Consider the following 27,692-nt stretch of genomic DNA (forward strand, 5'->3'; position numbering starts at 1 on the left):
CAATATGTTTAAATGTCCGTTTCAGAAAGCAATGAATTAACCCGTGAGCAAGGCGGTTTCCGCCGAAACGCGTAGGGTGTTTTTCTTTGGCTTGTAATGCAAATAAAGAAACTTCTTTAAAGCATATCTTTGGATTGATGGCGCTATTATTCTGAGAGGAGTGCATAGTGGCTTTGCTGCGTTGTGAGGAATATATATATATGTGAACAAGAGCATTCGTTGCTCGAAACGCGTCGCCTGAGAGGTTAATAAATCTACCTTGCTGACAGCCTGGGGTCCGTGTCTTCATTTCGCCGTGTTATGGAAGTGTGTGTATATATATATATATATATATATATCTCCTCTCCCCACCCAGAAAAAAGGCTTTCTACCCTTTACCCAGCTCTTATATGTAAAAAAAAAAAACCTTAATGACCCCTACCTTCTCTTACACCTAAAACCGCCCTATCCATTCCTAAACCCTTAAAAGCTCTTACCAACTTTTACTCTTACCCATCCCTTAAACCTACAACCTCCTTACCATCCTTAACTTTTTTTTTTAATATATATTTTTATTTGCATTTTATCAAAACTCAACATTACAGTCGTGAAATCAGCAGTACATAGACCTCTACTCCCACACCCACCCACCTCATAGCCACAAATTTCTGTCACAATGCGAAACATCCCAGTTCAATGTCCACTGATACAAGGTACAATCATCATATCGTATCCCACCCGGAGCCCTCTCGTCGGTGCTCTAGTGACCGAATAGCCAGATTTTCAAGTCCCCCCCCTCATAACCCCCCATCCAACCCATGATAATGCCGCCTTTTGGTCCAGACCCTTTGAAATTTTTTCGGGCACCCCCTTGCTTTATACGTCACTCTCTCGGCTGCCATGTAAAGGTCCAACCCTCTTCTCCATTCCTCTAGTCCTGGCGGCTCCGGTGAACCCCAGTACTTTGCTATATCCCTTTTCGCTACTACTAGTGCGAGAACTAGGAAGGTGAGGAGTGGGCGTGGCAGGTCTACCTCATTAGTCATACCCAATAGTGCCAGCTTGGGTTCCTGTTGGAGCGGGACCCCCTAAAACCATCCTTAACTCTTAATTATTACTTAAACCTAATAAGAACCTTACTCCTATCCATCCATGATCAATATAAACCCTTTACTACCCAATAACCCTACCAACACCCAAATCATATTTATTTTTTAAATGCCGTAAGTGTTTGTTAATGTATGTGTGTGTGTACTGTCATTAAAAAAATACCTGCATAGTAAAATACAGTGTTGTAAAGGTACCTGTACAATAGGCTGAAGGTAAACACTGTGTGGTAAAGGCGCTGAGTGGTAAATGATGAGTTGTAAAGGTGACATGCTACCTCCGGCTCTTCTTAGGAGCCTTTCTAGTGCTGAGGAAAGACAGTTGTTCAGAGACCCAGGTAACATTTTGCCACAGTCTTTGATTGGCCTTTTTGTGTAGTGGCAAATGATAGCAGATATTTTGCAACTGTGTGTGGATCTCTGGAATGGGCCACGTCCAGAGATGCTACATGCATCTATTTAGACACAGCTTCTAGACTGTGATAGTAGACCCATTTCATCAGAATGGACACCATGCACATACTCTGCATTTCTATCAATTAAATGAATGGGAGCTCAGCTGGCATGATGGCATTGGGACAACTGTGACTCGCAATGTTATGACTATTTATAAAGGCGTCAATTACCCAAGGGTGTCCTGGCACTGAACCACTAATTTTCTGAGAACAAAATCGAGCAACCAAGGTTAGTGAGTAAAAAGCCAGGTTTTCAGACCTCTTCGAAAGGTGAGTAGGTCCGTGGCATTTCTCAGAATGGGGGGATGCTCATTCCAGGCTTTAGCTGTGCATACCATAAAGCTTCTCCCTCCCCATGTGGATTTTTTTGACAAGTGGCACAGTCACCAGCTTGGCTCCTCTGGTGCGCAGGGTTCTACCTGGGCTATACCATTGCATTTTTCGCTTTAGGAAATCTGGGCCTATCCCGTGGAGTGCCTTGAACACAGTAGAGTTTTAAAAAGCACTCACTTCTTGACTGGCAGCCAGTGTAATTTCCTCAATTCCTTCGAGATGGAGGTGTATTTGGGAGTACCCGTAATCAGCCATGCAGCTGCATTTTGTAGTATCTGCAACTTGTTCGCTAAGCGTTCCTGTATATTTAAATACAGGCTATTGCAGTAGTCGATTCTGGATAAAATGAGGGCAGTGACTACGGCTGACATAATGCAGCCAGAAAAGGGCAATATTTTTTTGATCATTTTAATTAAAAAATACACGGAAGATGCAACTGCATTGATTTGGTCCTCAAAGTTGAGTTTTTCATTGATGATGACTCCTAGGTTCTTCACCTTCCTAACAGGAATCAGAAGCGTCCTCGTGTCTCCCCTGTCCATAGCCTCCCTAATCTCCTCTGTGGATTTTACTAGTGCGGATTCTGTACTATGCCCTGCTCTGAACCGAAACTGAGTTGGGTCCAGAGCGTTAATCCCCACTAGGAAGGTGCTGAGTTGTAAGTTCATGCTTTTCTCAACCAGTTGTGCAGGTAATGGGAGACGTGATATGGGTCGGAAGTTGATTGGTTCCTTCGGGTCCAGGTTGGGCTTCTTCAATAAAGGCAATATAGAGGCCACTTTCCAAGGAGTAGGGAAGTGACCACCTTCAAACATTGTATTAAACAATGGAGTGAGTACTAAGGCTGCAGGCCCCTGTGCCTGTTTAATTATTGAGACTGGGCAGGGGTCATAAGGGGAGCCTGATTGGGCGGAGAGAAGTAGCTTCTCTGTATCTGTTGTGGACAATTGCTCAAATTTATTGAAAACCTTTAGGGGGTCATAAGTTTGCTGCCTTCCCTCCGTCCGCACCTCTCCTTCTTCTGGATTAGGGTGACTGAAGTTCAAATAGATAGCTTCTACTTTGAGCAAAAAAAACATTGCAATGTCGTCGCAAAGTTCCTGACTAGCCTCAACTTTTATCATGGTGGGGGAGGCCAGACTTGAGACAGTTTTAAAGAGTTCTTTAGTGGAATTGTTTGCAGAATTGATTCGGTTTGTATAGTAGTTTTTCTTTGCTTCAGATAGGAGTTGTTTGTAAATAGCTAGACTTTGTCTATACTTCTGTTTCTCCTCTTCCCTATAATCTTTCCTCCAGCATCACTCCAGAAGCTTGCAGGAAACTTTTTGTCTCCTCAAATCTTCTGAATACCAGGGGGCTGTGGGATGCTTTCTTCTAGCGTGTATCATTTTAACTGGAGCCAGTATATTACAGGCTGACTCTACCCAAGCTGTATAGTGAGTAACCGCCTCTTCTGGATCAGAAAGTAACTGACTGACAGAGGCCATGATTACATCCTGTAGGTCTGCACTCTCAATTGTATTCCAGGGTCTGCTTTGAATCTGGATCTTAGGGCCTTTAGCTGCCCTGTGTTGGATATCTAGGAGAATCTCAAATTGAACTCCCATGTGGTCCCATGTGGTCTGTCCTGGTCAAAGGCAGTGTACCCATAAACCGCAGGTTAGGGTGATTTGAGAAGATTCCATCTAGAGTGTGTCCTGCCAAGTGCGTGGGGCTCGTCACGTGCCTCTTGAGATTTACAGAGAGCACCATTCAGATAACTGATGGAGCTCACTGTATTGTGAGTTTTACCCAAATAAACATGCAGCTCACAGACTGAGCAATTAACCAGGAAGTGCACACATAACAACATGTAAGTGTTCCAGTTCCAGTTTGTCCACTAGAAGAAGGAGTAGAACCTGGTTGAAGATGATGGGAGGTGATAAGAACATATGTTTTTTAACTTGGAATGTTAATGGTATTAGGACCTAGGGTAGGCAGAGACTGGTGATGCGGTAGCTTGAAGAAAGTCTTGCTCGCAAGATCATTTTGCAGGAGAACAATTTGATTTCAAATGAGAGTAGAGCTCTCCTTTCGAGGTGCAGATGGGTGGAGAGTTATGTGGTTTCGGACCAAGCAGAGTGTTGTAAGGGGTGGTGATTTTGGTAAGGAAGGGTGCTGAGGTGGAAGTTATGTTTTCAAAAACTGAAAGCTCTGGCATGGGGTCCTGGCTGGTATGAGACGTGTTGGTTTTGAGATTGTGTGGGTAGGAATTTGTGGAAACTTTGGAATGGAATTTAGTCGAGTACATGGCCCGTTGGTCTTGGAGGTGATTTTAAAACGCTATTAGACCACATTCTAGATAGATCAACCCAGAGAGACTGTGTTCAAGCACCCCAGACGAGACAGGCCCTTATGAATATGCTTCAGGATCTAGGTTTGGTGGGTGTATGACAACACCTAAAGGGCCAGATGAGAGGTTATACATTCCACAGCAAATAAATTGGTCATTACTCTAGGCTGGATTATTTCTTGGCCGATCGAGGTTGGGCAGCAGATATAAAAGAGGTTAACCATCTTCTGCTTCATATCTCGGATCATTCTGCTGTCACTGCAATGCCCTGGAAATAGGCAAAATTCAAGATAGACGTTAAAAAGAGCTATCCTCCTTGATGTTGGGGTGATGTCCAATCTTTTTTTCTTGATAATGCAGACATGGTTTCACTAGGTGTAATATGAGATGCTTTTAAAGCTTCTATCCAAGGGGTCCTGCGAAGCCATGTACATTTTAAGAATAAGGCAGAATTGGCCAGATTGGAGCAAGAAGTGGGGGCTTTGGAGGCTACCCTTCAGAAGCAGAGTATGGGGATGGATAAGGAAAGGGCGTTAAAACTGTTGGAGGAGGCACAGCTAAACTATAAAATCGAGTTGGATATGAAGTGTCGGGAGCTGTGGCGTACTGGATGTATGAGATAGTTTGAGTATGGGGAGCGAGCTGGGGTATTACTGGCATGGAAGGCGAGGGTTGAGACTTCAGGGAATACTATTTTGTTTTTTAGACTCGTTTTATTGGTAGGTATATGATAATTTGTACTTAAAAGGAGCAATTGTATCATGACATCATTTAATTTTTCCATTTTTGCATACGGTTCAGGTTACAACCCATGTCCATTTTGACTAGCAATACTCATTTTTCATCACAGTGTCTGTCTTATAAACCTCTGTATGTCTGCCTGGCCCCCCAGATTTTCTCCCTCTTTTTTGGGCACCCTCTACTCTTACATATCGTGAGTTCTGCTTGCCAGCACCAATCCAAATCATTTTCCCACTCTTCTGTTGTCGGGCTAGCGGACGCCCCCATTTCTTTGCTACATTCTGTTTTGCCATCACTGCTGCTAGTGCTAGTCAGTGTTGTATATGCCTCGGCCAATCATCCTCTCCTGTCTTTCCCAGCAGGAACTATTTAGGGACCAGCAGAACTTCCCTGCCTACCACTGCTGCCATTGCCTCAGCTATTTTCTGACAATACGTTTGTTGGACCAGGCATTCCCATATCAAATGATAGGAGGTTCCCTCTGACCGCATCCCTTGTGACACTGTGTACTTTCACTCCTTCCCATTCGATATAGCACTGACCTGGGATAGTATACCCTATGTAACACCTTCAACTGTATCAATCAGAACCTTGCACGTAATGCTACTTCTCTTGGGCCTTGGAGCACCTCCACCCATTCCTCTTCCTCCAGGGGTCCTACGTCTTGTTCCCAGCTGGTCTGGGGCATTATTTATTATTTTTTTATACCGTTAGAAAATTACTCTGTCAGTATCCTATCTTCTAGTGGTGAGGCTGCTTCCAGTGTCTCTCCTTCTCTCATGTGTTCCTGCAGGGCATGTCCTAATTGGGTATATTTGAGCCACTCCCCCTTCCACAATTCGTATTCCATCTGTAGGTCTGTAAATGTAATATATGCCCGACCTCTCCATATGTCTCCCAGTGTATCCATCCATTCACAGTTACCAGTTGGGCTGCCCAGTAGTAATTTCGGATATCGGGTACTGCTAGACCTCTGTCATATATCCCTCTCTGAAGTTTACCTAGGGCTATTTGCGGTGCCGAGCTGCACCACAGCAGCGTGCAAAGCTTAGAGTTCACTGTTTGGAAGAAGAAAGGGGGCACCTCATGTGGCGTGTTTTGTAGTGCATATAATAGGGGAGAGCCATAATTTTGAACATTGCTGTCCAGCCTATCAAAGCGAGGAGCAGAACACGCCAGTGTTTGGCATCTACTGCGAGTCAAGCTGTTCGCCCACATTCTTTCGGTAGAACTCTTGGGCTTTCCTTGTTAAGTGGATCCTAAGGTTCTTAAAGCCGTGTATTTCTATTGGCACAATACATCTAGAAGTCAGGGTGGGTGTCCTAATTACTTCGGTAACCAGAGAACTCCCCATATATGCGGAAGATCTGCAGAATTCGGTCTACTGAATATCTCTGCTTCCTCACATACAGAAGGATGTCATCCACATAGAGTGACATTCGGTCTTCCCACTTCTACCCTATCAGTATCCACCAGATCAAGGGGTCTTCACGTACCTATGCTGCGAGTGGCTCCAGGGCCAGCGCAAACAAGATAGGAGACAGAGGGAAACCCTGTCTGGTTCCTCTCTGTAGGGTGAACACTTGGGACACCGTGGCATTAACCCGCACTCTGGCCAGTGGTTGCTTGTATAGAAGTATAATCCATTCTATTAATCTGGGACCCATGCCTAACCTATCCAGGACCGCGAAGAGGTAATTCCGCGCCACTTTATCAAACACCATTCTGGCGTCTAGGGACAGAGGGGCTAATTGCTCTTCTGGGCATTTTTCCATTATATGGAGTATTCCGAACAGCCTTTGGAGTTTTGACCTGGTGCCCCTATGGGGCATGAACCCGGATTGGTCCGGGTGGATGAGGGTGCCAATCACCCCGGCTAAGTCCATGGACAGAAGCTTGGCCAACACTTTCACCTCATAGTTGAGTAGCGAGATCGGTCTATATGACACTCCGTTGGTGGTTTGCCTACCTTTGGGATTACCGTTATAACTGCCTTCCTTTGGTCTGAGGGTAGTATGCTAACCTGTTATGCCTACCCGAACGTGTTCAACAAGTGCTTTGCTGTGACGTCCAGCATAGCCTTCTACATTTGTACTGGCAGGCCGGATTGTAGGGCTCGGAGGCTGATTTTATTTTGGCTATCGTCAGGTCGCCCTCTAGCATCTCACTGTCTTCCACAGTGAGTCGTGGCAGAGAGATGTCGCACAAAAAATCTGTACAGTCCTTTTCTGTGCGTGTCGAGCGGGATGTGTAGATCCCTTAGAAGTATTGGCGAATTCCTCCACTATCACCGCCCCAGTTTCATAGTTGCCCCCATCCGCATCCAACAGGCCTGGGACCCAACCTCCACTCATCCGTCTCTTGTCTAACCAGGCTAGCAGCTTGTTTGCCTTGTCTCCTTAGTCGAAGTTGCATGGCCAGTGCCTGCGCTTTGACGCTGTCCTCTAGTAGATCCCAGAGTTCTCTCTGTCACACCTTTAAAGCTCTTCCTATCTATAGGATTGCTTGGGGGTAAGTTCCTGTTGCTCGGGCCTCCAATTGTAATATATTTTTCTCAAGGGCAAGACATTTGAGGTTTTTCTTTTTCCTGATGGCGCCTATTTTCGCCTGGGCCCTAGCCTTGAAGGACGGTTTTCAACGCTTCCCACGGGGTCACCTTGGAATCAACTGATCCTACATTGTCCTCAAAGTATAGCTCTTCCCCCTCCCGCATGTTCTCCCTGAAGTCCTCGTTCCTGAAGAACCACAGGTGTATTTGCTGCGGTAGTGTGTGGTCCCTTACTGCTCCTGATAACTTTGCTTTTACCAGGGAGTGGTCGGATACCCCATGCGCCACATGTGTGGCATCTGTAAATTCCCCCAACCCTGGACCCTGTGTAAAGAGGTAATCAAGCCTAGAGAGGCTTCCTGTCGCAGCGGACAAATGGGTGTATTGCTTCACTGCAGGGTCATGATGTCTCCAAATGTTGCCCAGGCCCATTGCTTCGAGGAATCCCCCAAGCTGTCATTCCTGTCTTGTGGTATTTGTTCCAGAGGGACCTCTGCCTGCCACATCTAAGTCTGCTGACACAATGTCGTTCATGTCGCATCCCAGGACTAACCTGCCCTCTGGCAGCTGCAACACCAGGGGACCCAACACCTCAAGTGTGGCCATCTGTAGATCCAGGGGGGGAAGGGGGGGGGGGGGGAGTATGCTGCCCACAAGTTAAGTCTTTTCCTCTCCCATGTACCACTTATCGCTGCATATCTCCCCAGAGTGTCTGTCCATACCGTACCCTGGATAAAGGGAAATGCCCTTCTGGTTAGAACTCCCACTCCCCTGGAACCTGAGGTATACCCTTCATGTGCTATCAAAGTGTAGCCATATCTATCCAGCGCTCTACAGTAGTTGCCTTTAAGGTGGGTTTCCTGCAAGAGAACCACATCTGGTGCGTGCCTTTTAATGAATGGCAAGACTGTCGACCTTTTCAATTTACCTTTGAGTCCATTAACGTTCCAGAACCGTACCTTAACCGAGCCCATTACGACTAGTAGCCTCTGTGAGTTTCATAGGAGTAATCTCGTCCGGTTGTTCCGGTCGGGCCGATCCCAAAGTCTCAGTGCTCTGCTTGTAGCGCTAGATTGTCTCTGGGGGTAAAGTCAAATCTCTCCAGTCTTACCTCCGCCCTGGCCTCACCACCTACTATTCTAGTGCCACCTCTGCACCAGGCGGACTGGCGGGTCTTGAGGATGTGACTTGCCGACCTCACCCTGCTCCGGTCTTTCTGCTTCAATTGTTGTGTCCACCTCTCTGATTAGGATCTTTGCCTTTGTCTCGTCCAACTGTGTGCCAGCCCTCCAGCCACTCCCCGGCTTTCTCTGGAGTTGCGATGTGCCATATCTTCCCGTCTGCTGTCACCCGCAGTCAGGCCGGGAGGAGCATCTTGTATTTCAAGTCTCTGGATATCAGTTCCTTTTTCAGTGGCTCAAAGCTCCTCCTTAGTCGCTCTACTTGCAGGGTAAAGTCTGGAAAGAACCTTACCACAGTGTTTTCATATAGCATGTCCCCTTTTGCTCTTGCTGCCTGCAGTATTGTGTCCCTGTCGCGGTGGTTAAATATTCTAGCAATGTTTGTGCATGGTGGGGCCCCTCGTCGTGGAAGGGGCGCCTGCGCCCTCTCAACGGAAAAGAACTTTGATAAGCATGGGGGTTGTAGTTTATTGACATAAGGTCTTCTACAAACAAATCAACACTCTGCCCCTCTGCCCCCTCAGGAACCCTAACGACCTGTATATTGTTCCTTCCGGCCCTCCCCTCCTGATCTTCCAGCCGTGCCTCCGTATGCGTGGCCTTCTATGTGAGTGTATGTACCTGTTCCTTCAGACGTTTAGTTTTTGACCAAAGCTGGGTGAGTGGGTCTCGGCTGTTGACACCTTCTTGCTTAGTTTAGAGGTTCGCCCTGATCAAGGTACCTTCAGCGGACACAGTCTATTTTGGGTTCCAGGGACCCCTTGACATCTCGAATTGCCGCCATTATGGCTGCCAGTGAGGGCTCCTCTGTGCCCCCTCCTCCTCAGCATTTGTTGCGGGCTTCGTGATGGCATAGTTATCCAATTTGTTTAATTGAACATGGCCCGCATCTCTGGGCTTCCCCCTTTTTCCTTTGTCCACCGCCAGGTTACGTGGGTGGGGATCCCCCACTTTGCAGCCACCCGATTGTTAGGGGCCCTCCTCGTGCTCCGGCTTTTCCTCAAGGCCTTTATGGATCGCTTAGTGCCATCGGATACTTCTTCAGCCTGGCTGTATTCAGTTCCGCACTACAGGACCCCAACTTGGTCCTCAGGTCCCTGGCTCCGATGAGAATCAAGACAAGAGGGGGGGACGGAAGGGGAGGTTCCCCCTGGTCCACCGATTGTCGGGACCTTGCCCAGTTGCTTCACACTAGGTTGTACTTCTACACTTGCTCGGGGGTCTTCACTTTAAGTATGGAGTTTTCTGTTTGAGGCAATGTGCGCTAAACTCCCTGGGTAGGCCGCTCACCCCCTCTCAGGGAATTGGATACTGGCTGCCTCTCACCGTATAGGCCTCGCTCCTCTCTAGCTGTTGGTTTGCTCCGATCACTCCACAGCCCCTCAGTCTTTGGGACCCAGCCTCCGAGTGGGTGCCGGCTGCCATCCAGCGCTGCCTCTCACCTCTAAGGTCCGGCTGCTGGTCCCAGCGGTCTTCATGTTTCTCCTTCACGGCCCTTGGCAGCGGCTGCGGCTCCTCCATTAGCTGCGAGCTCGTGCCTGGTCTATACTCGGGCGGCAGGCTCGGGCGCTTCTCCTACACTCCTCATGGCTCTGAGTTACGCTCACTCTGGCGGCGTTGCTTTTAATCCACCGTGGCCCAGCTCCGTCGCATGCTGGTCATCAGTCAGCTGCTTAGGCCCTGGCTTTTCATGCGCGAGCTACATCGGGCTCGTGCCGCGTTCCTCGTGGGTGCTGCCCCAGGCCGGCTCTTTTACAGCACCACTCTGTATTTGGGCACAAACCGTGGGTCGATCGGGGCACGGGGTGTATGCCCCCTTGTCCAAAGCTGCTCCCTGGCAATCAGATGTCCACCATGGTCAGGATTATTACGGATATGTCGGGCTCGGACCGGAGCTCCGCTACTCTGCGGCCATCTTGGTCTGTGGACAAGCAGCGTCCCCTAGGAATACTATTAAGGAACTGGTTGTTAATCCCCAGATGTCTCAGGATATGCAAGTACATCTGGTCTCCTTTTTTCAACACTGTATGTGGAAGAGGTCTTCCCAGACAGGAAGTTAAGGAGCAGATGGAAGGAAAGATTACCCAGGAGGAAATCAGGGGACACTTGTCGAATATTAAAAATGGTAAAGCGGCTGGCCCCGATGTAATCGCCTCAGAGCTATATAAGTTCCTAAAATAGGAGATTGTACCAGTGTGGGTGAAACTATTTGATTCAGTATATCAGCGGATGGTGCAGATTCCTGATTTCTGGAAGGAAGCCACAATAGTATTGGTTTTAAAACCGGCAAAGGATCCTAGTAAGGCTGATTCTTATCAGCCAATATCCCTACTGAATGAGGATTATAAGGTTTTTACAAGCATTCTGCGTCGAAGACTGGCCAAGCTAGCCCCCAAACTAATACACCCAGATCAGAAGGGTTTTGTCCCAAATCGGCAAATTCACAAGCTTACTCAGCAGCTGATCGGAACTATAAATCTTGCCACGGCTCGATTGATTCCCTTGGCTGTAGTCGCATTAGATGCAGCCAAGGCATTTGACCAGGTCTTTAAGGCTTACTTGTGGGAGGTATTGGCAGTATTGGGCTTCAGCCCTTGCTTTATTTCATTGCTACAGAGGTTATATGAAAATACATCTGCCAGAATTTTGCTTAATGGGTCATTGACCAGGAGCTTCGGTATTTCTAGAGGCACTCGGCAGGGTTGCCCCTTGTCACCTCTATTGTTTGATATTTATATTGACCGTTTTCCCAGCTACTTTGATGGGATTTGCAGGTTACTCCTTTCAGCTCCTCCCATTTTAGTAATAAGATCACACTATATGCGGATGATTTGATAATCCTCACATCAGATCCTGCTCAGACTATCCCTAGGGTAAAAAGCTTGGCAGAGGAATTTTTTGGTATGGGGAATCTCAGGCGGATATTAAGAATCTGGGCATAATTATTGTTAATCCTCTGGAGGTGAATCCACAGTATAATTTGAGGAGGGTAGCGAAGGAGGTGGAAAGTCTTCCAATATGAACAGTGCTCTCTTTGGACTGTAAAGCACTCAAAATAAATAGCTATTGCTGAGAATACCTACGGTCCTATCGCATGCCATCATTGACAGTGCTGTACTGCAAAATCACTAAGGGCACCACATTGAAGGGCCAGAGCAAAACTGGCTAGTCACAAAATAAAATATGATTGAACTCTAGAATACCGAGGGGCAGGGCAAAAATAGACAAGACAAATTCATGTGCCTGCTGTGTAAAAATTATTCTGCCATTCGAGAAAAACTAGGGTAAATCCAGGACTTTGCACTCTGCATAACAACTTATGATTGCTATACTTATTCATTGTTTGTAATTTTATATCACACCGATATCCTGAAAATACAAAATGGATCTAGCCATTATAGGGACAAACATTGAATACACCAGAGAAGGAACAGAGTCTCACTGCATGGCATTTGCCTAGAGCACCTTACGCCGCAGGGGGCAGTACAGCTGCTATAAGCCCTCTGTACCGTATACGAAATGGAGATAGTCATGGACCGAATTTAAGTAGGGGCTCCATAGGATCCTGGTTCTTAACTGCACTTGCGAAGTGCTTTCCTGTACTGTGGTCCCTCTGACGTCATGTTTTTTTGCTTTCTGTGGGCATCTCGTCCGTTACTAATCTGTTTTAGTTTTATTGTGCCTGAAGTTATGTTGGTTGTTGTTTTCATCATCTGCCTCCTTGGTTGGTAACAGCTGTGAACTACATTTGTACGAAATACCCAGCGCAAGATTATTTGATGTGGTTTGTTTCTCCTAGATGAAAAGGGAATTTTTTCTCTCCTCAGGTACCAGAGGAAGTTGCTGATGATGCATTAGAAGGTGAGCATATGCATTTACTCAGTTACCTGAATGCTTGTAGTTCTGATGGACATCTCATTAAGCAGTGCTTGGAGTATCAAATGTTATTCTCAAAATCGAAACACATATTTACAAATTCTCCCTTTTTGCTAAATTTAAAAAACCACAATACATAGAGACTTTCAATATGCAGCTGCAAGAGGGTGTGCATACCACCATGAAACAATGAAACAATGCACAATACTCTGACTGAATTGGCCCTATCTTGAATGGTGTGGATGTTGTGCTACGTGTAGCCGTTTTGCCTCATTGAAGAAAGTCCACATTTTTTGATTTTGTGAGAGGATATGGTGTAATTTGAATGTTCAGTTTTTAAACTGAAAGTTTGCCACTCCTGTACTCTAGGTTCCGTATCAAAGTTTGTAATAACCCATAATGTACTTTGCTTTCTTCACAAATTTACTATTAATTGAGAATAATGCCAGATTTGCCAAGGTCTTTCAGTGCAGGAATCTGTGGAAAATATTTTTAAAGATCACAAATATACTAGTCTCCACTAATCTGCCCTGTGTTGCATACTCCTTGACTACTGTGGCAGTCCCTGTCAAAAAACAAAATACATGTCTTTGGTCCTCATTCCCATGGGCCCCATGGCAAGTAAAGTACACTTTTTTCTCCTCGATTATCCAGCAATAATTGTGTTGAAGGATGTGGATTTTCGGTGAGAATTTAGGGGAGTGAATCAAAATCAGAGAGGATTGTGTCAGCTGCTGTCATGCGCACATTTTAGCATTTCCTTTGGTGTTCCCTGCAAAGGCAATGAAGAGACTGGTATAATTTAAGAAGAGGTCTGTTCGGGGGCGTGGCCAAGATGGCGACAGAGTGAGACGCTCTTTCGAGTCCCTCCGGCGCCAAACCCAGCTTAGCCTTGTCCAGCAACACTAGCGGCGTGCTGATCGACTACCGGAGCCCTGTAGTATCCCCCTGGAACGGAGGGGTAGGGTCCGGCTCTGCAACCGGGAACGGAGGCTGCCTAGAAGCGATTCTAAGTGCGGCGGCGGACTGCGGCCCTGCGAGCACCGGCCTCGCGTAAGTGAGGGGCCGGACTTCCTGCTCTGCGGCTTTGCCACGCGGCCTCAAGCGACATGCCGCGGCGGACTTGTAGCTCCCGGCTCTTGTCCCGCTGCCAGCCGGACACTGCGCACACGCCTGGGGAGAGGTAGCTGCCTTGGGGACCCAGCGGCGGTCGACAGACGGGTGCCGGTTGGAGGGGCCGGCTGGGACCATCGTGTACGGCAGCCGCGGTGCTGCCCCCCGCCGCCTCTAACCTGCCCGGATACGCGGGGACACCTGGCCGCGCCGGCTTTCCGAACGGGGTCCCGTCGTGGGCCCCTGGACTGAGTGCTTGGTTGGTGACCGGCGGGAGCCCTGGAGGGCCCAGAGGAGATATAGCAACCTGCGGCCTGGGAATCCCCGACCTGTGTTGCTTGTGAGACCCGGCTCCCTGCTTCGCGAGGCGAAGTGGACCCGCGGGGACTTCCATCTAGAGAAGGAGCTGTGCGGGGAGAAGAGAGAGCACCCTCCCTAGCAGCTCAATTCCTGTGTGGCCGGGTCCTGGGAGCCTGGCGGGCTCGGGCCCTGAGATCGGCACGTGGTGGAAAAGGAGGTGAGGGTGATCTTGCGGCAAGGGAGCTCCGGGCCTTGGGGCAGGCGCCTAACCCCTACTGCTCTGAGAAACAGCCCCGAGCAGGGGGTGGATATTCAGTTTACCCGGAGAAAGGAGGCCGTGGGGGTGAACCAGCGGCCTCTTAGGGCCCCAGCACCGGCGCCATCCTTCCCCTATCATATCTCGGAGCAACGCAGGAGGTGGGGAGAGCCCTACTGCAGCGCAGCTTCCTGAGACTCGAGCGCCTGGGGGGGACCTCCAGTGGGGTCCCATCGCCCCCCCCCCCCCTGCTTGCACCCCATCTGACCACAGCGGGGCTGGACATAGGCCAGGACTGTGAGCGCGGGGGGTCCCTTGCTCTTGAGACACTGGCAGTAGGCTCGGCGGAGTAGACCCCAGAGGCGGTGGGCCGGATACAGACGCCTGCGGTGCTGGTTGGGACCTGTCTATTGGAGCCCCTGACGGGGAGGACCTGATTACAGATCTGCTCTTCCGATATCAGAGTTGCGGAGCCTTGTGAATACCGTAGAGGTAACTGCTACCCTTCCCGGAGGTGGCGCGATGTCATCCACGCAGAGCAAGGGGAAACCTGGGAAAGATGGCGCAGCAAAGACCTCTCAACACCCACCGTCTCCCGGACCCAGCGCGTCGCCCAGGACCTCGGACGATGAAGCGCCTGCAACCAAGGCCTTTATGGCGGAACTCTTTGCCTCTATCAAGGAGGACATCCCAGAACTCCGCGCCCAGCTAGCATCGGACCTCCGTGAAGTGCGGAGGGACGTGGATGGCCTCGGAGAAAGAGTGGCCACGCTGGAGGACCACGACCTGAACGTGGCGAACGATGTCAATCAGCTGCAGCAAGATATAATTAGGCTCACGGAGCAGAACTTGGATCTTCAAGCCCATACGGAGGACCTGGAAAACCGTTCCCGCCGGAACAACATCCGTATTCGGGCAGTGCCCTGGGACGGAGAAGCAGGCGATCTGAGGGGGTATGTCCAGATTCTTTTCTTGCAAGTGCTAGACGACGCTGATGTTCAGGAGATCAGGATGGACAGAGTGCACAGGGTCGGTCTCCCTAGAAGGGGCGGGGGGCCGCCCCCGGACATCTTAGCCTGTGTGCACGATTTCCAGCTAAAAGAGAGGATCTTGCGAAAGGCGCGGACTATCCCTTCCTTGCAGTTCAGAGAACACCGTCCGCTGCTGTTCCAGGACTTAGCGGCATCGACCCTCCAGAAGCGACGGGAGTTCCGCCCAGTGACCGCCTTCCTTCGGGACCGCGACATCTCCTATTCGTGGGGTCATCCCTTGCGCATCATCTTCCGCTGGGAGAACAGGGTGGTGCCGTTTCGATCTCTCCAGGAAGCAAAAGGCCTGTTGGGGCTGGATGAAGAGTCTCCCTCGCGGGGGTCTGGCAGATCGCCGCCGCGGCGACGCAGGCGTTCTTCCTCATGGCAGAGAGTGGGCCCGACCTCAGATCGTGGGCGACCAGACCGTGTGGCTAGCTTACAAGAGAGGGGGAATGCAGTGGCATCGGTGGCCTCGGTCACTGTGGCGTCGTCCCAGCAAAGTTCCGGTGCCGCTTAATCTTTGAGCCGCCAGCCGGTTGGTGCCGGAGGGGCACGTACTGCCAGGTATCGTGGGTTTCAGTGTACTTTTGGAGAAGACACCCCGTACCGTGGCCTGTGGGGTCCCTCCTTGGACTCCGCATCCCCGGCCCAGGAGGGCCACGACAACTTATTCCTCGATGGGACTGCTAAGTACTTTTTTTTTGTTCTTGGGTTGGTATTGGGGGCGGGGTGGGTTGGGAGAGACTTGGTGGTTTAATGTGGGGGGGCCTGTTGAGATCTGGGGTTGTTTGATTCCTCTTGAGGGTGGTTGGTATTCAGATGTGTTAATTGCGGGAGGGGTTGTTGAGGGGACGGAGGGGTTAGGGGTTGGGGTGGTTGGATGGGTTGTTCAGAGGGGTGGTGATGAGAGGAATGCGTGGTTTGTTGTGTGTGCTGCTGTTGGTGTGAGGTACGATGAGTGCCGGGAGGCCTGGGGGAGCTGGGCTGTGGTGCTGGCTGGTTCGGGGACGCGGGTAGTTGTGAGGACTGCAGAGCGGGTGGATCTACTTTATCGCTATGCCACTTAATGTTGCTACTTGGAATGTGAAGGGCTTGAACTCACCACAAAAGCTCCAAAAAATTTGGAAATACCTGATTGATCATCAGCTAGATGTGGTGGGCCTGCAGGAAACCCACTTGGCGCGTAAGGATGAGCTCCGACTTAGACATAGGCACTTTCCACTTATTTATAGATCCTCGGCTTCCACCAAACATAGGGGGGTGGCCCTTTTGTTTCGAGCGTCCCTTCATTTTCAACCCTTGGGGATGCAGAGTGACGGGGAGGGCCGTTGAATGATGGTCAAAGGTTTGCTGCATGAAAGGATTTGTACATTTGTGGTGGTGTATGCTCCTAATTCAGGACAGAATAGTTTTCTCCAAGATCTGCTGCGTAAAACTGAGAACTTTGTTGAGGGTCATTTGATTCTTCTCGGTGATTTTAACTTGGTGTGGGACAAACTCCTGGATAGTTCTGGCACCCTTAGAGCCGATGCCGGCTCGTTCTCCTCAGCTACGCAGCGTAAGATAGGTACATTGGGTTTGATTGATGGTTGGCACGCACTGCACCCCCAATCCCGAGACTACACTTTCTTTTCTGCTGTCCATCGCTCTTACTCCCGGCTCGACCATATCTTTCTAAGCCAGGCCCTTCGGGGCGATGTCCGCGACTCCAGCATCTTTCCACTCTCCATCTCAGACCACAGCTTGCTGGTCCTTGGGCTACTCTGGTCAGCGAAGGGTGACGGTCTTCGTAAATGGTATTTCCCTGCCGCCTTGATCCGGGATGACACTTCTTGCAAAGCTTTGCGTACGGCCATCCGGGACTTCTGGGCCCTCAACCCGGTCTCGGACACCTCTATCTTCACAACCTGGGATGCCTGCAAGGCTTCCCTGAGGGGCACGTGCCTTGCACTGAACGCTAATCTTAACAAATTGCGGAGGGCGGAACGGGAGAAACTGGAAGCCGAGCTGGCTGCCCTGGAATCAGCGCATAAGTTGAACCCCTCCCGACTCACCATTCGCCCCCTTACGGCAATACGAGGGAAGCTGAGGGCCCACTACAACAACAGGGCGGAATTTACTCTCCTACGACTGCGCCAAACCTCCTATGCACGGGGTGACAAGGTGGGGAGACACTTAGCCCGACAACTTCGGGACAAACGGGAAAGAGAATACATTGGGGGCATGCGAGACGAAGCTGGGGACCCCCTCCACTGAGACGAGGAAAAGGCGGCCTTGTTTGGCCGCTTCTACGCCGACCTCTATAGAAGCGACGCCCACGCCCCTGAAGCGCAGGAGCGATTTCTAGCGGACTTAGCTTTACCTCAAGTCTCTGCAGACCGCAACAAACTCTTGGCGGCCCCCTTCTCCCGGGAGGAAATTCTAGACGCCATCAAAGCCCTGAAACCTCACAAGGCGCCGGGGCCGGATGGCTATACCGCTCTTTTTTACCAGACCTTCTCCACCGAGATCTGTGACTACCTAGTTGATCTCTTCAACACGATGGCTGAGACTGGCTGCGTCTCTGGCTCTATGGCTGAGGCGGTGATCTCGGTCATTCCTAAACCCGGGAAGGATCCCGCTAGTTGCTCCTCCTACCGACCGATTGCCCTTTTGAATATCGATGCGAAACTGTACTCCGCTATTATTGCACGGCGCCTCCAGGATCTGATGCCGATCCTTATCCACCCGGATCAGTCGGGCTTTATCGCGGGACAACAGACCCACGATAACTTGCGTCGGGTGATCCATTTGATCGAAAAGGCCGATAGATTCCGCATCCCGGCGGTGTTGGTGGGATTAGATGCGGAGAAGGCCTTCGATCGGGTGGACTGGGGTTTTTTTGTTTCGTACCATGGCAGCCTTCGGATTCTCAGATAAATTCATCACGATGATCCGGGCGAACTACAGTACCCCCCGCTCCAGGGTGACTGTTAATGGACACTTGTCACCTTTTTTCTCTCACTCCCGCGGAAACCGGCAGGGCTGTCCCCTTTCCCCTTTGCTCTTTGCGCTTAGCATTGAACCATTGGCGTTGGTGGTGAGGGAGCATGAGGAGATTCGGGGCCTCCCCTTCACAGGAGAGCAACACAAGATTTCACTCTTCGCGGACGACGTTCTACTGTCCCTAGAGGACCCTGCCCGCTCGCTCCCACACGTCCAGACGGTCCTGTCCGAGTTTGAGGAGGTGGCTGGATTTAGGGTGAACTTTGGGAAGTCGTACATCCTAAACCTCACATTGTCACCGGCTGAAATAGATCGGGTGCGGCCTTTGACCCCCCTGTCCTGGGCGACCGGCTCCCTCTGGTACTTGGGGGTTCACTTGACACCGACCATGAGAGGCCTGTTCTCTGCAAATTTCCCCCCGCTTCTGACGTCCATACGGGCTGACTTGGCTCGCTGGAGGCCCAAATACATCTCATGGCTAGGCAGAATACACGCCATTAAGATGGTTCTCCTTCCTAAGTTCCTCTACCTTTTTCAGGCCCTTCCCATCCCACTGGATCTGGATTTTTTTTAGACCCCTCAAAACTTTGATGCTCCGCTTCATTTGGCAAGACGGGCGCGCCCGTTTTTCCTTTTTTACATTGCGTCGATTACGGTCGGAGGGGGGAGTGGGTCTTCCTGATTTGCACCTGTATTATAAAGCGGCTCAATTACGAATTATTGTGGAGTGGTCCCAGAAACTCTCAGAAAAACACTGGCTGCATATGGACAGGAGTGTCGCTGGTCGGTCCATATGGGATCTGGCCTGGAAACCCAAGGGGGATAGACCCAGAAATGCCTATATCAGTACCCCCTCCAGCACGGTACTGAAGGTGTGGGATACGGTCTCGGGCGATGATCGGTGGACGACGTTCCCATCGCCCTTCACCCCCATTCATTTCAACCCGGCCTTCCCCCCGGCTTTGCAAGAGGCTCCCGTCCGAATGTGGCGCGAGGGGGGATGCCGAGCCCTTACTCACCTTTTCCATGGTACCGTTCCGCTCACCTTCGCTAACTGCATGAGAGACTATGGGGTCCCCTCGTCTGAGAGGTATCACCATCTCCAGCTCCTCCACTGGGCTACCTCCGCCGGAACGGGCGATGCAGCTACGAGGCCGCCTTCCACCTTCGAGGCCTTCCTTCTCCGCGCAACCACCATGAAAGGCGCCATCTCCTTTCTCTATAAGCTACTGCTCACTACGGCGGCATCGCCCCGCCCACGCTATATGGGACATTGGGAAGAAACGCTCGGGAGGGACATCGCCGATCCCGAATGGGCAGGCCTTTGGAGGGACGTCGCAGCACACAATCGCTCGATAGCGCTGCGAGAAGCACACCTCAAAACAATGATGGACTGGTACCTGTACCCATCCAAACTGCACCGCATCTTTCCGTCCACATCAGACCGCTGTTGGAGAGGCTGTGGTCTCTTGGGGGATTTCCGCCATATCTGGTGGGACTGCCCGATCATCCGCCCTTACTGGGAGGAGATTTTGTCCCACCTCAAAGAAATACTGGGCTATCCGATATCTCCCTCACTGGAACATGTTCTACTCGGGCTCCGAGACCCGGATCTTGCACACCAAACAAGAGCCGACAAGCAGATTCTTTGGCTCTGCCTTGGGGCGGCTAAACTCACCCTTGCTGCGGCATGGAAGACGCCAGATGCCCCAGCGATCTCCCTCTGGCACGCGAGACTGTGGAGACTTCTGAGTATGGAGAGAGTGGCGGACATCTTTCTGGGAAACGTTAAGATCTTCATCTTCCGCTGGGGCCCTCTGGTCCGATTCCTTTCCCGTGGATTGCCCTCGGCAGTCTGCCCTTCCTCGGTGCGCGCGCTCCACCTATTTCAACTTTAATTGTGAGACGTATGTATGTGTGTATGAATGGCTGTCATCACCACAGGGGGGTGGGATGGGCGGGTCGGGAGGGGGGTTCTTTGTGGATTGATTTGTTTTTTGTGCGTCATCCATCGCTCCTTTAGACGGGTTCTGCGACCTGGGCACGTGACACCTTGCCTCCACTCCGGCTGCCCGCATGGACGGGACTTCAGGCCCTGACTTTGACTTATCTGTGCTACGATGCCGTTGAGACTCTTCCTCCTAAAGTGCGCTGTCCGTAGGTAACCTGTATTCAGCAGTGTCGTTTGTTGTACTGTTATATACTGTGTTTTGCAAACTGAAAATGAAAATAAAAAATTTACCAAAAAAAAGAAGAGGTTTGTTCGACCAGTTAGCTCATCAAAACTTCGAGATGACAAACACATTTGTCATTGTGTAACTCTAACTGTAAGAAGGCTACTGCTCCAGGTATCATAAGGAGATTGTCCTTGTAGCCACGTGTCATGTTTCCAACATTACTTTAAGATAACACTTCTTGTCATAACTTTGAAAGACATAGATCTGGATTTTTCCTAAAAAGTCTTGCCTACATTTTGCACATTAGTCTGTCAATTAAGCTTTGTCAGAAAAGCAATAAGACATTTTATATCGCCGACAAGGGCAGCAACAATTTAGCAGCAATCTCTTTTGTCAAAACTTCCTGTAATTCTGAATTATTGCTAAATTGCCATTCTTCAGGGAAGGTGGATATCATCCCATTCTCTCCCTTACACATACACTTATCCTGAAACTAACAGTGTTATATATGGGTAACTGTGTGTTACGAGGATGTTTTTCACAGAACAGTTCTGAGTGACAGCAAGTAGACAACAAAAGCATAGCTTGAGTTGTCTATGATGGCACTAGAACCCTGAGGTGAAAAACAACACAGTAACCCAGTTATCCATCTATAATTTTATGTTGGGTATAGACCCTAAAACTATCTGCCCATTTTTATTACTGCTATGCTGAGGCAACGGAGTAATGAATAGCCATACATAATATGGTCTATCTTGTCCCAAATGCAGTTCATAGCATGTGTGGCTGTAGATACACATGCTCTGCCATCTAGTGTTGGGCTTGGACATTTTCAGTTTTGTTTTTCTTCAAAGACGTTTTTCAAGGTATGACGTATAGTGACTCTTCTTAGTTTGCAATGTGCATGGAATCCCCAGAAAGGATGGATCTTTAAGACCAATACTCGACCTCAGTCCCCTCAACAAGTACATCCTGTAAGAAAATGTTCACATGGTCACTCTGCAGGATGTCATCCCTCCACTGCAGTAAGGCAACTTCATGACTGCCCACGATCTGAAGGATGCCCCTTTCCACATACTCATCCATCCGCTCATCGCCGCTACCTTCATTTCCTGGTAAGCGGTCAACATTATCAATTCAAAGTGTTGCCATTTAGGGTCAACACAGCCCCCAGAGTATTCACAAAATGCCTCGCTGTGGTGCCTGCCCATCTCCAAAGATCAGTATTTATGTGTACCCCTACTTAGACGACGAAGAGTGCAAGCAAACAGCATGTCTCGCTCACACAGTGTCCTTCCTCCACATTCTGGGCTTAACTATGAATACCATCAAGACCCACCTTGAACACCTTCAGATCCAACCTTTTCTAGAAGCCTTACTTAATACTGTCACCTGCAAGGCTTATCCCTGTTAAGCACAGGTGCAAGCATTCTAGCAGACACTGTTTCTTTATCAGCCTAATCATCAGTTGGCAGTCAAAACTTGTATGTGCCTTCTCGGAATGATGGCCTCATGAATTGCCATAGTTCTCCATGCCAGACTTCACATGTGTCCCCACCAACAGTGCTCGTCAGCACAGTGGTTGCATACGGAGGGTCACTGAGAGGATCTAGTGTTGAGACAGGCCAGCACCCATCGCTCTCTGCAGTGGGGAAACAACAACAATCTGCTGAAGAACTGGCCATTCATAGACTGAGTTCCACAGGAGACCATTTATTTAAGAGTTTTTTAAAGCGCGGACATGACCCATCCGGATATTTGAGCACTGAACAAATCGCAGACAAGTTATACCAACAAAGTAAATGGCACACAGTTATAAGAAAGAACTGCAGGGCATCATTCTAGCAGGTTGAATCATGATCAGATATTATCAACATTAGAGTACTCCCGAATCATTCATCAGGGTTCTTAATAGAGAGATTTGTTCATCAGAAATCTTTACATTTCTATTTTGAAGGCGGTAGTCGTGGGGTTGGTTCTGATTGTGGGTGGCAGTGAGTTTTATATTCTCAGGGCTAGTGCAGAGAATGAACGGTTGTATGTTTTCTTTTTGTTGACCTCCCTCCCCCCTCCCCAACCCCCCACACACATACACACATCTGGAACATTAACATTGTCCTTAACAGACTTATGGGCCCTCCTTTTGCACTCCATCCTTTGTGCTCTTTACAATTCTTTTCTTGGAAGGTTGCTTTCCTTGGCGCTGTCTCCTCCGTAAGGGCGTTATCGAATTGCAGGCCTGGAAGAATTTGTCTTTCAAGGTCATAACAACAGAATTATCCATAGACCCAATCTTAAATTCCTTCCCAAGTTGGTACCCCCTTCCATCTCAACCAAACCTTTGATCTCCCGGTCTTTTTCCCTCCGCCAGACTCGGTAGCAGAGGGCACTTCACACTCTTATTATCAAGTGTGCCCACATGGATTACATCAATGGGACCTTGGTTGTTGCAGATGTACATTTATTCACTTATATTCTTTGTAAATACCTTCTTGCATGGTCACAGCGATTTCCTATCTTTCACTCCATCTTTACGCTCACCCGCTGTGCGGAAAACATGGAGCGTGTGCCCATTTGCATTACAAACTAAGCAGGGGAGTCACTATACCGTTTGACTCAATAGACTTCCTCAAAGAAAACAAGTTGCAAACGTCCGAGCATTACACTAGTTTGCAGGAGTAAGCAGCGGATGTAAATTTATGGCACTATACTTGACAAACAGATGCTTACAGGGTAAGTAACATAAATATGGTCCTTAACCAACATCCAACCACCTTCCCTCTTCTGCAGCTGTGCATTATGTTTTCAGTCAAAGCAGACAAAGAGCACTCCGCTGACCAGCCTTGAGAGAGCTCAGTTAGCCTGGCCTTGAAATCCTTTATGACGTAACTCCAGTAGGTAACAAGGTTTGTTATCAACTGTGGCTTCATCATAGCAGTGAATTACCAGATTCAGAATGTGGGGTAAAATATTAAGACTTTCAATGATGATCATGCATAACAACAGAAATAATAACTAGTGGTCTCTCACTTTCAGGATTCATACCCTAGCCCTTAATGACAATGGAGGCAGTGGATTAGGCGTCACTCATCCATTCTTTATCAGAGCCTTTTCCACTTCTTACTTTCAACTTGAACCTGACACCTTCCCCTTGTGCATGAGTTAGTGCATTGGGTGATTGGGTGTCTAAGGAGGTGGAAGCAGTATGCTTTAACCAAAAAAGTATCCCACCTAAGACCACAGGAGTGTTATTTTGCAAAACCAGAGGGGCAGAGAATTGAGGGGTGCGTCACCCCGAGTGGGTACAGTAACTCTGCGTGGCTAGTGCACGGAAGGAACAAATTCCTTTTTTTAAATTTATATAACCCTCACACACTCTTAGTAGTGTCATGCTTCATCATTGGGTTCACCCAACTCCTAAAGGTCAGGGGGGCTCAACCGTATTCGAGGGAGACCAGGAGGCCGCTTAACTAGAGATTAAAAATCCCTCACCTTCTCCAAGGTATCCCTTTATTAGCGGAGAAGATGGGGAAGGTAAAAACAATATCAAGCGGGTAGTGTGGACTGTTATGGTCCTATGACCCTTAATTAATCCGCCATGTTTCAACCCTACACTAAGGCATAAAATGGTCCGGGGCTTTCACCAGGGTTATGAAGTGGTACCTCCCTGGGTTAGTGGTAACCTTAATGAGTGACTCGTTTGTGCCAAAAAGCTGAAATAGGGCAGTGATAATACTTGCCCACATGTGGCCTTCGTGAAGATTCGCCTAGAACAAGAGCATATCGTTACCCATAATGCAGAGTACATACACTCTGCATGCTCATTTTTGCGCAACCATTGCGCAGAACCAACAACGTATTTAAGCAACCGGTATCACTAGCAGCATGCCTCTTCCACTGCATGCCTATCATATAGTGTTTAAGTGAGACTACTTATACTCACTGGCCCTCTGTGCTTCTGTGCAAATTACCTTGCGTAAAAGTGGTAGGGACGTCTATTACGTGGTCCCTTTCTTCATCTTCACAAATCATCCACATATATTGTGTACTTGCGTAAAACACATTTTTTTCTTTTGGGATCACACATTAGTTATCCTTATAATATATCATATAGAAACAGCACACCTGGGATGGACAAGGATTTCTTTTTCCTAATGTTAGTTCCTAATGAAATACATTAAATGAAAAATAATTTATATAGTGCACTAATACCCAAGGGCGTCCTCAAAAAAGGAAAGAATTAAGCCAACTTTGGGCCTCACAAAATTACAGAAAAGCAGTGGAGGGGTTTAAAATTCTATTATTGTAATCTGCCCAACTCTACAGGTAAGTGGCCTGATAGTGGGTCGTGACATAGATAGTTTGTGCTACAGAAACATTCTGCTCTCATTGTTCTTGATGAAAATTATGACTGCTTTGAGTGCTTTATTAGACCCATTCTCAAAAGATTCTAGAAAATGTGTTGAGGGGTGAAAACAAATGTTTGCCATGCCACCTGCCCTAGTTGTAACTGAGACTGGAGCCTGAGTGCAGGGTTGCATACAGCTGTTCACTGTTTAGAAAACATCTACATTAGAAGGCTTAATGAAATATTGTTTTTCCTTTTTCCTTCACCTGAAGAAGTGACCCGATGTGATCGCTCTAGCTAGCAAGATATTTTATTTTGTAGCCAGTCAATATATCTACTTATTGTTTCTCTTTATAGAAAAGCTTTAAAGCCAGGTTAACATTAACATTGTGCATGCTAGGCAACTCATATCCACAACTTTTCATGGCTTATTATCTTTTTTTATTGTAGATCCAAATCCACCTCTAGATGTGAATGAGGCCAACAAGCAGTTTATGGAGCAGAGTGAGGAGCTATATGATGCATTAATGAACTGTCACTGGCAACCATTAGACACAGTCACCTCCGAAATCCCTGCTGGAATTTAACTAGTCTCTGAAACAGGGTTGCCTGCAGTCTCTTACTGCCCCAAGGAACTTCAGAAGGGCCCCCAGCACCAAGAAGAACCGGCAAACTAATATTTAAGACTGAGATATGGATTCAGTATTTATGGTGTTGTGTTTCTTCATTCTTTGTTGCATTACAAAATGGCAGTTGTGATTCTTTTTACGGATTTCACTTGCAGTTCTCTCCAGCTTTATCTGCTGTTGGTAGATAGACTACCTGGCATCGGGAATTCAGAACGCCGTTTGGAGGACTGAATTTGATTTATCAGTTGCAGTTGATACAAGGGCATGTATGCTGCACTGGTTCCTGGCTAGGCCTCTATCATGATCATTTAACTGTGTTTCCTCCCAGACTAGGAACTCGAGCTGTGTTCCCTGTTGGTCTCTTGAAAAGTTGCAACAACTCCAGCAAGGGAAGGTTACTCTTGGTGTTTAATTACTGTCATCGAACCCATTCCTGGATTTTCATCTCCCTGATAAGAAAGGGGTTCGATTCACAAAGGTGGACTGATGAATGGTGATCTGTTATTAGTGATCTTGGGACTTGTAAAGAAGATAAAACTTGGTCTATTAGGCGTTGAACTATTTTTGAGAAGGGAAGATATGGATGCGTACAAGGCATCAATGCCAAGGAACTAGTTCTCATGAAAGAAGAGGAGCTGAATTAATGCTGATGACCACCTCTGAGTGCTTCTAGAGTACCAGCATAACAGTCTGTGGTGGTTTTGAGTACACAGCACTAAGATGCCGGTAGTGTGTGATTCAGAGAATCTGCCAGCTATGTAGCAACTATTGAAAAACCACACAAATGTTTGTTTTTCAGGGTCTTTTTTCAGCCCGTGGCCACTGATGGCTTTGTTTTGAGGGTTTCATTGTTGAAAGGGTTTGGTAATGATCTCCATGAGTTGGCCTATGCTATGGAAATGGAGTTAGTTGTCTTTAAACATAAATGTATAGCATATGTTCACAACTCTTCATGTAGCTATTTCCATCCAGGAATTTTGTCAGTTGACCGAGGAACCATAATTGATGCCCCTCCCCACACTGTTGTGATGCAAACCTGATTGGTATAAACAGGCGTTTGCTGTCCACCCTAGAAGCCTGGTAGGTGGGTCTGTGCAGTGCTGATAACCGGTGACCTCAAGCAATGCTTTCGTAGTGTTGACTTTCAGTACAGACTTTATCCTGGGAGTGACTACTAGACTTATTCCATTTCTTGTGACAGTCCACTCCATGGGCAGTGGCACACTCGCCTACCAGCTCTTGTCCGCAATAGTCTTTTCCCTTATTGTTTCATGGGCCAAAAGAGTGTGCACTGATGAAGGCCCTGATAAACATTTTGGGACTGGTTGTAATTCACACTACCATTAATGCTTCGAGAGACTGACATAAAGCTTTGGTCTAAATACCTATCAAGCTAATTTGTGAGCTTGCTTATAATTTGCAAGCTTATTTCTAATTTACGAGCTTGCTTCTTTAGGATTTTTTATGGAAAGTTAGCATTAACATCTAAAACATGAGGAGAGCCTTTCATTTAGTTTCCATGGACATTATTACCTTGGAAACACGGTAGAGTGAGCACAAACTTTAGTCACAAAATGCATAATTCTCATATCCATGGCTATCACTGCTGTTAAACACTGATGGGAATAATTTAGAGAGAATATTGCCCACCGAAACGTTAGTTGTCCCCTTTACTGTCCCCTGAAAGCAAACCGTGCTTACCTGTATTGGACATAGTTTCACTTTAAAATGTGTTTTTTTACATTGTTGTATTTAAACTGATACATCTGATTTCCAGCTCTTCACTGTGTGTCTTCTGTATTTCTACGAGCTGGTAACCTCTGGAGGCATTTAAGAACCTGAGAGCACAACCTTAAAGGGGACACAACGTGTTCACTTTGTCACATGTGTGCAAACTAGTGCAAATAATGACTTTACAGTAAAACAGAGTATATTTTATCTTTTTTGGTTTAACGTTTAATTTCTGTAATTTACCTACAGCCTTTGCTGTCGATCCTTTTTCAGAATGTAGTAGTAATGTAAATGGGAAAAATAAAATATTATTAATAAAGTAATGTAGGAAAGTGCCCCTTTTTGATATGGTTGGCCCCTCTTTTGTCCTGGTATCTGATGTAATTCTGACAGAAATGCACTGGGTTCCTGCTAACCAGGTCCCCAGTGCCTGCTCTCTTTCCCTAAAACTGTACAATTGTTCCTCTAATTGGCAAAACCTTTAGCGCCCCTTGTAAGTCCCTAGTAAATGGTGCCCCTGGTACCTAGGGAAATAAGACTAAAGAGTGTCCCTAAGGGCTGAAGCATGTAT

The 27,692-nt window shown here is 48.1% G+C and overlaps 1 protein-coding gene across 4 annotated transcripts in view; it reads left to right on the top strand.

Annotated features, from left to right (window-relative positions):
• The window catches only part of TRNAU1AP (tRNA selenocysteine 1 associated protein 1), a 247,886-nt gene extending 220,430 nt beyond the window's left edge, over nt 1-27,456 (top strand). For 3 of the 4 annotated variants that reach the window (XM_078682552.1, XM_078682554.1, XM_078682553.1), the window contains 2 exons: nt 12,503-12,536; nt 25,212-27,456. In XM_078682552.1, the coding sequence (XP_078538678.1) occupies nt 12,503-12,536; nt 25,212-25,348 (171 nt within the window). In that variant the 3' untranslated portion in view covers nt 25,349-27,456. The remainder of the gene's footprint in view (nt 1-12,502; nt 12,537-25,211) is intronic. The other variant, XM_078682555.1, reaches the window with a different exon arrangement.
• The last annotated feature ends 236 nt before the right edge of the window (nt 27,457-27,692 follow it).

This window comes from Lissotriton helveticus, chromosome 3_1, assembly GCF_964261635.1.
Source record: "Lissotriton helveticus chromosome 3_1, aLisHel1.1, whole genome shotgun sequence".
In the NCBI taxonomy this organism is placed as follows: domain Eukaryota; kingdom Metazoa; phylum Chordata; class Amphibia; order Caudata; family Salamandridae; genus Lissotriton; species Lissotriton helveticus.